Genomic DNA, 8,667 nt, shown 5'->3' with positions numbered 1-8,667 from the left:
TGTGAAAGTAAATTTTCAAACATTTAATAAATATACATATACATGTAATTTAAACAAATATATAAATATAGGTGTAATTTTTACTTTTCTACACTAAAAAACCCTGCACTATTCTTATGGGAAATGTTTTTATGTGAATTTTATTAATTTTTGGATGTGTAATTCTCGATATTTTGAACAAATAGCGGGCGCGTTCAGCAGACATACCTCACATGTTGAGTCGTCTAGATCATCCAATCAGATCTTAAGAATACATCAATAACAATGCGCTTATTCAATATATGTTGAATCTGCTCAACGCATTCATTGTTATTAAAATAATTTAATATATCAAACCTTAACGTAGTATCATATCTTAAAGAATAAATATAACATCAATTTTAATTTCCACTGGTTTCTAAAGACAGTAGAGCAAAACTTGAATTCAGTACAATTTTCTGTAATAGTTTTGTCAGTGGAATATTTCGCATCGTTTCCGTACTGCTAATAAAGAAGAAAGTTACTGCAATATTAAAAACTGAATAATTTTCACAGAGAAACAACACAATTGCATTTAGTGTACACATACTAATGTCGCATTAGTTTTCTTAATGGAAAACGCTATCTCTATTTATGCCCATTTCCACCAATTAACCAGATTAACTTTGATTTCAGTTTAACTTACTCTTTATCTTTTTCTAATTCTAAAGAAAGATAAAGAGATCAAAGTTCATCTGTGTTGGTGGAAATAGGCATTAATGCACAAAGTGTAAGCAAAAAGAACAAACCTATAGTCATGAACTCCGCCATCACGTTGGAGCGTTGGAGCACGAAGCACGTTACATAGTTTCTGTAATACCTCTCAATTTCACTCACTGCTGAGTGAAAGAATAGAAAATAAATTGGTTATTATGGTCAAATTGTCCCCGCCACACTATACTACTGGGGACACCATAAAAGTGAAAAAGAAGAAGAAGAAGCGTATGTCAATTTGTCGGAATCAAACACTTAACCTAACCTAACCTAATCAAGTGTTAAAATTGAAACTTTTAGGCGTCATATAACTTCAAGGAAATGTGAAAGGCACAATAAATCCTTCGTCCAGAGATAACAATCCAAAAAAGAATTAAAACCATTAAACTGGTACTACTTTATTCCAGCAAAAAACAGAAATTCGCAATAACGAAAAGGAACAAGTGATTATTGTTTTCGTAAGTGTCAAATTTTACAGCACGTAACACATGCTATTCTTTATTTTTTTAGTAAACTTATAGGTCCGTATTCATAATTATTTTATAAATCTCGGATTTCAGTCTGTTTTTGTTTATTGTTATACATTTTACAATACAAAATAAAGACTGACTAAGATTTGAGAAATTCTGAATACAGACTGTAGTGAAAATATAGATGGTATTCTTAATTTCCATTAGTATTTATGTATATTATTCATGACAACTCTGCGAGGACTGACGCAATGTCTTTATGTTTTAAGAACATGTTTTTGTATTTTAAATATTTTTACTCATATTAATTATTTTGGAGTATTATTAAAAAATTGTTCAGAGTATCAATTACATGATCCATGGAGAATCCAATGTCCTGATTCGATCGAACCAGTTTTTAAAGATCAGAAACATATACAAATTTTATATAGCAGTAATGATACATCTAATTTAAATAGACATTGGGTTTGCAGTTATTATGATACAAAAAGGATTTATATTTATGACTCATTAAATTTAAGACGGTTGCATGAGCACCATAAAATATATCTTGAAAAATTATATCCTTTTTATCCTTTTAAAAAGAAACCAGTACAATTTCCAAAAGTTCCAAAAGGTCCAAGAATCCAGTAGTAATAATTCTGGAGTTTTTGCAATTGCATTTGCAGTATCACTTATTTAATCTTAGACCCGATACTGTTATGTATGATGAAAATTTAATGCATGAACATTTGGCGGAAATATTTCAATCAAATAAATTAGAACATTTTCCCTGAATCATAAGACCTGATGATTCAAAACAATTGTTTTCTTCAGATGAACTTAAAAAAAGAAAAATATTAGCAAACAAAAGACGAGAACGTTGACAAAGCATAAAAAAATGTTCTGTAAATTTGCAAAAATTGGAAAATAATATAGATACTATAACAATAAAAAAAGATAAAAATATTTTACCTTTGCACATGGATAATGAACAAATAATTCTTAGAGGTGAGTGGTTAAAGGATATTCATATGGATCATTTTGGTTCATTATTAAAAATGTTCTCAAAATGTGAACCATGTGAAACATGGAAAATTCCATGTCCTAATAGAATTAAGTTTGTTCCTAAAGATATAAAACGTATTCAGATATTGCATAGATGTGACATAAGGTGACAAATCTAAATGGGCATTGGGTGTGCATCTGTTATGATACTAAGATAATTTACATTTACGATTCATTAAATTTTAAACGGTTACATAAACACCATAAAGTTTACATTGAAAAATTATTTCCTTTTTTATCTATAATAATAATAATCTTTTTTTAAATCTTAAAAGTAAAAACATTTTTCAATTAAAAGAGTACCAAAAAGTAGAGAAATCCTTAGAGACTTAAAGACTAAACGATAAACGGGATCAAAACTAATGAAAAAAAATTTGGCGTGCCCGAGTCGTATTAAATATACGAGGTGTGTTCAAAAAGTAACGGGAATTTTTAAATTTCGCGGGTTTGGAGAGTCCGACAGTCAAATTTTTTTTTTTTTGTTTATGTTGGTATACATGCCCCTGAGGTATACATGCTGAAATGTTGAGCTGTATTCATTGTTTACTTTGTCTGTGGCAGCCGCTAAGGTTACACGTGTTTTTATGAGCTCGGCGATTTTCGTTTCTAAAAAAAAAAATGGATCAAAGAATTTGTATCAAATTTTGCGTAAAAAATAACATAAAGTGTAACAAAGTGTGTGAAATGTTAACAAAGGCCTATGGTGAGTTTGCTATGAGTAAAACAAGAGTTTACGAGTGGTATAATCGTTTCCAAGATGGCCGTGAAAACGTTGAAGATGACGAACGCCAAGGACGCCCCAGCACATCGAGAACCGATGAAAACGTCGAAAAAGTGAAAGAAATGGTTATGAACAATCGCCGAATCACAATCAGAGAAGTCGCTGATGATGTTGGCATATCAATTGGCTCATGCCATGACATTTTTTCGAATGTTTTGGGTATGAAACGCGTGGCAGCAAAATTTGTTCCAAAGTTGTTGAATTTTGAACAAAAACAGCGGCGAATGGAAGTTGCTCAGGAGTCATTAAATGAAGTCAACGACGATGCACAATTACTGAAACGTGTTATAACAGGTGACGAAACATGAGTTTACGGATATGATGTCGAAACTAAGGCTCAATCGTCCCAGTGGAGACGAAAAAGCGCATCGCTGAAAGAGCTAAAGGCTATCCCAAAGATCGAGTTTGAGAATTGTTTCGGGGATTGGAAGAAGCGCTGGCATAAGTGCATAATATCTAATAGTGACTATTTTGAAGGCGACAACATTAATGTAGACGAATAAATAAATATTTTTTTCAAAAAACGAATATTCCCGGTATTTTTTGAACACACCTCGTACTTGGCATATATTTTTTTTGTTTTTTTAAAAAAAGATTTTTGTTAGGGATTTGATATCAGATATAAAAGAATTAAAAAATGATAAGATAAACAAAAAATTTAAATGAAAATTATACGGTTCTTTAAATTTTAATCTTTTTGATCATAGAAGTGAAGATGGAACCAGTGGAATTTGTCACTGTAAAGGAGGAAAACAATATTGATGATCTCAAAAACAAAAGCAACTATTTGTCCTTTAATCACTTCGAGGAGGAGGAGAGAAAGCAAGAATTGACTGATGCGTTGAAATACTGCATAGACCTATTGAAGGATGCTCAGATCATTTTAGATTTGCAAAATAGCAATGAGACCATTTCCAAGCGTTCCCAGCGAATGGGAAAAGAAATCCGGCGTAGGATCATGGATATGTTATATTCTATGACATTTATGGATGAAGAGGATGAGGAAATGGAATGTCAGGAAGATCCAATGTCACTGGAAAATTTATGTGACTCAAATGAAAAAGAATTAATAAAAGACAATATCAAATCTGTTGAGAAGGTAAGATATAATACACACGTGCACTCACATACATACACAAACACATACATTAATATGAAAACAAAATATCTTAAGATTTCTTTGGATCATAAATAGTAAAGATTAATAAATAAATATTGGCTATTTTAATTTTGATACCTATAAAAAGTTAGTATAAAATTATAATCAAATCTATGTTATTAAAGTAGTTTTTTTTTTGCTGCACTTATGTTTAAAAAATTTTTTTAAGATATTAAATGTTGTTAAAATTATCATTTGTAATTTATTAATATTTGTTCGAATATTTTTTTTAAATAAAAATATAAATATATAATAAATTTATTAACAATAGTTAAATTTTATCTGTACACCGTTTATCATCCATAATTCTAGATCTCCTAATAGACTGAAATTAAAAACTCAGACATCATTTTAATCAAAACACTTACGGCTGTTGTTGTAATTCGGATTTTTTTGCCAAATAAATAATTGGCATTTGTTTGAAAAAAAGTTCGATTTGGTACTCAATTTTTTTTGTATTTTTGACCTGGAAAACGATATAAAAGTTATTACGATAATTTTAATTTTGATGATAGATATACAAGTATTTTAAAGTTATTAAAATAACATTAAAGATTTTAAGTTTAGTCCACTGGGAAATCCTGAATTATGAAGATTAACTAACTAGAGGTCAAATGGATCTATTGTTAATAAGAAGAAAATATTTTATGGAAAAAGATTTATGTGTATTAGATTTTACATACACATACACACACACATTTAGAAATTATCAAATAAATACAGAGTTGATTCAGTAATTATTTATACTCTATTCACTGAGAGAAACCAAACTGTTTGGACAAAAACTCGTCCACTCTGTGTAGGTTCTTGGTGACCTGTAGATCAGTTGAGAAGTTCCTTTCTCTTCTGCTTGCACAGACCTGTATAATCATAATGCTAACGTTCTTCCCACATTCCATGTGTGCAAATTGATTTGTTTTCTCTGAGTGAATAGAGTGCAGATATTATTAGTCTATTAGGCTACAATTAGCTACTAATATAACAATTAAATACTACCTTAATATGCAGGTTGATATGCAGGATGCATCACTTCTCAACCAATCGATTGAATGTATAGACGAAGATAAATCTATTATATTAAACAATTACGAAAATTCAGTAAACTCTGGAAGTATAAAGACTGTAACATCAAATAAGGTATGTTAACTTTTTAAGGGACAATGTACATAATTACTTTGAGCATTCATTTGAATACTTTTCAAATTATATAGGGGAGAGTGGGACAAATCGGGCCTAGTTCCAAATAGGACCTTTTGAATTTAAATAAATACAATTTAGCAGCTTTTCTTAATATTTATAATGTAAAGTCATTATAAGATACTGAATGTGTGAGTAGTTTAACAATTCTCTATCATAACATTCATAGAATAGATGTAAATGTGTATTTTTACTATTTTTTATCATCGTGCAAAAACTGTCAAAAATAAAAAATTTTTGTTAATTATTGTATAATAGATTTAAAAATTTTAAAAGGTAATTGATTTAAGATAATTAAGGAGTGTAGAATTCAAAAATATCATCCGTTTTGTGATCACTTTCGCGATTTGTTATAAAATTTGTTCCAAAGTTTAAAAGTGCTCATATTCAAATCATACCTTGCTTTTGGATGATTGCCCACATTGCTGATTGATTAATTTAATGTAAGATTTTCTGATTGGTGGTACACTAGACAATTTTCAGGCCAACTTGAGTGAATATGAGTTTTGTTTTGTTTATGGGCCACTTCAACCAACTTTGATTAACTTTAATCGACGATTAATAGCCAATTTCTTCGCATCTTCCAATAGCTATCTTCCAGAGGCTAATTGTTTTTAAAAAGATATAAATAACTTTTGTATACGCAACTATCGAGTAATTTCTTTGACTATATTCTGCCACTGTCATATGAAAGTTATTCGCATGTTTTCAAGAATAGGGCTCCAAATAAAGGAATTTGTCAAATAATTAAAAATTGTTTTCTTTATTGAAACTTTTAGATATCTAAACGAGCTATTTTTCATATTACTAACTTTCAATACAAATGTACTAGAATTTTAATAAAAATTAACATATTCTCTGGGAGATACCTTACAGATAATGTTACTTAAAGTTAAAGAAATTTGGCATAACTCTGTTAGCCGTATTGCCAATAACTCATATTTATCATATAATAAAATTAATATTTTTATCTATTTATGTTGAAACAATAAAATATATCAGATGTTATGATTGATCAAATATATTAATTAATAAAAAGAGTAGAGAATTTTGCGTCTGATTTAATAATAAACTGTTTTCTATTCCATAATAGCTCTGTTGAGCAAGTTAATTATCGATTAAAGTTAATTGAAGGTGATTGAAGTAACCCTGTGTCATGTTGATGATTCCTGAACCGATTTACACGCATGGTCAAACGCAGTAAACATATTTGTGAAAAATATCGTGTTACGGAAGAAAACTTTTTCATGACCCGTGTGAATACTTTTTTGGTTTTTTAGAAGATAATGGGACGAAGCTACAAACATAAAAAAGAAAAAATTGACAGAATAGACAGAAAAAATAGAATAGAAGTGCTTCGGCTTGCTCTTCTCGAAGTGCAAAAGGGAAAAACATTGACAGAAGCATCACGTGAATTCGACATTTCACGCACAACATTGCAGCGTCATCAACGTGCAAATAGTCGTAGAATCGCTACAGAAACATCGAAAGCAGCATCACCAATATTAACACCAAGTGATATTCAAATTCGAGAGATAGGCCGTCACACAGTAAGTTTTATAGAATAATTTTTTGTTGTTTCTTTTCACTATTTTCATCTTTTTGTCAGGTGTTCAATGAACAACAAGAAAAATTATTGGAAGTATATTTGATGCATTGTTCGAATATTTATATTGGTATGACTGCTAAAGATGCTTGTTCGCTGGCATATCAATTGGCAAGCAAATTGCAAATTGAAATCCCAGAAAGTTGGAAGAAGAACGAACTTGCGGGGCGTACGTGGTTTTATGGCTATATGCAAAGGCATCCGAATCTTATATTGAGAAACCCGGACGCTAGATGTGCAAGTCTAGATGTGAGTACATTTAACCGTCACAATATAAACACATTTACACTCTTTTATGAATGATCTCAAATAAAGTAATGTTCGAAGCACACTCATTGTGAAATGTTGACGAAATTAGTATTACCATCAATCGCAATTTACGACGTTATTAATCGTTGTGGTAACAAAGTGGATCTTGTAACTTCCACTAAAAATAAAATAATTGGTCACAATGACAATCGCTATTTCAGCAGACGGTATTAAAGCATTTTCATTCTATGTATTTTCTCGAGCTTAATTCCAAAAACATTTTTTAAATAGTTGCCACACAAGATATGCTGGAGCTGCAAATCCAATAGGCTGGATAAATATTGATATATTTCTTTGATTTCAAAAACGTTTTCAAAAACTTGTGCGCATTTCTATGAAAAATTCATTTTTGTTGTTTGATTATCATGAATCGCGTAAATTATTCGCAGTGTTGAAGTTTTGTAAAGTTATAAATAATTGAATTTATGTTCTTTCCTTTCCTCCACATTGTTTACAACTTCTCGACATCAACATCTTTGCTCCTTTTAAAAAAGCAATTAATGCGATAATTGGATACAAATAAACTCTGCACGTAAACCAATGTCGATTTATGACATACCGCAAATTATAACTCAAGCGCTTGAGTTTAGCGTCGCTGAGCAAAACTTAAAATCGAGTTTTCGAGTAACAAGTATTTAGCCTTTGGATTGACATTTTTCAGAATATGGACTTCCTGCCCAGCTTGATCACTGATCAGCCAATCGAATATGACGAAGCATCTACCGAAATTATTAAAGAAGAAATGGAGCAAAGATTTGATGAATTTATAAATCGCTCGCTTTCGATTTCTACATCGCGAACTTCCGATGCAAGTTTGCACGAAATACTACAATCCATTTCACGTAAAAATATGGAACAAAAACCAAGAAAAATAAACACTTTATCCGATGACTCTGTCATGCAAGTTATTGATTTAAAGCAAGAAACAAGACAAATGCAAATAAAAAAAATAACGCGAATGGAAGTACGAGAAAACGCCGAAGAATCGAGCAAAATTGATTCATCGAAGAGAAAAAAACAAGATCCTGATTATGTTACATCGAAATCGCAATCTAGTCGTAACACTAGCGATCGGCCGACCAGATCAGGCTCTAGAAATACTTCAGTGAACTATTATGAGTCATCAGACTCGGAATAAATTAAATTTACTTTAAATAATATTATTTGAATTTTTACTATTTTTTAAAAATAAAATTTGCATTTTTAACTATTAATTGCTTGTTTTTATTCAACATTAAAAATGGTATTAAAATCTTGAAAAAACCTAAAATTCTATTTAAAAATCCACACAAATAAGAGGCTCCAACTTAGAACAGGAGGTAGTCCGATTGATATCAATGGTTCAAACAACGCATTCTATTTTTTG

The 8,667-nt window shown here is 30.3% G+C and overlaps 1 protein-coding gene across 3 annotated transcripts; it reads left to right on the top strand.

Moving 5' to 3' along the window:
* Positions 1-714: 714 nt before the first annotated feature.
* On the top strand, positions 715-8,515 carry LOC105194838. Of its 3 annotated transcripts, XM_011159948.3 has the most exons (8): positions 715-960; positions 1,033-1,190; positions 2,019-2,192; positions 3,738-4,129; positions 5,198-5,326; positions 6,667-6,936; positions 6,996-7,241; positions 7,963-8,515. In XM_011159948.3, the coding sequence occupies exons 3-8, from the start codon at positions 2,165-2,167 to the stop codon at positions 8,437-8,439; spliced, it is 1,542 nt and encodes a 513-aa protein (XP_011158250.2). In that variant the 5' UTR covers positions 715-960; positions 1,033-1,190; positions 2,019-2,164; the 3' UTR covers positions 8,440-8,515. The 3 variants fall into 3 exon arrangements, with proteins under 3 accessions (XP_011158250.2, XP_025987087.2, XP_025987085.2); XM_026131302.2 differs by lacking the exon at positions 2,019-2,192 and having other exon boundaries at positions 720-960; XM_026131300.2 differs by lacking the exons at positions 715-960; positions 1,033-1,190; positions 2,019-2,192 and adding an exon at positions 3,121-3,324.
* The last annotated feature ends 152 nt before the right edge of the window (positions 8,516-8,667 follow it).

Source organism: Solenopsis invicta, chromosome 1 (assembly GCF_016802725.1).
Source record: "Solenopsis invicta isolate M01_SB chromosome 1, UNIL_Sinv_3.0, whole genome shotgun sequence".
Lineage (NCBI taxonomy): Eukaryota > Metazoa > Arthropoda > Insecta > Hymenoptera > Formicidae > Solenopsis > Solenopsis invicta.
This window is presented reverse-complemented; position numbering and strand designations above follow the sequence as displayed.

Bases quoted from the DNA above. Each gene is read 5' to 3' on its own strand.
- LOC105194838 (XM_026131300.2), top strand. From the start codon at position 3,192: ATGAAACGCGTGGCAGCAAAATTTGTTCCAAAGTTGTTGAATTTTGAA. The intron at 3,325-3,737 runs GTGACGAAACAT...TTTTGATCATAG, and splicing joins ACTGAAACGTGTTATAACAG to AAGTGAAGATGGAACCAGTG. The intron at 6,937-6,995 runs GTAAGTTTTATA...TCTTTTTGTCAG, and splicing joins GAGAGATAGGCCGTCACACA to GTGTTCAATGAACAACAAGA.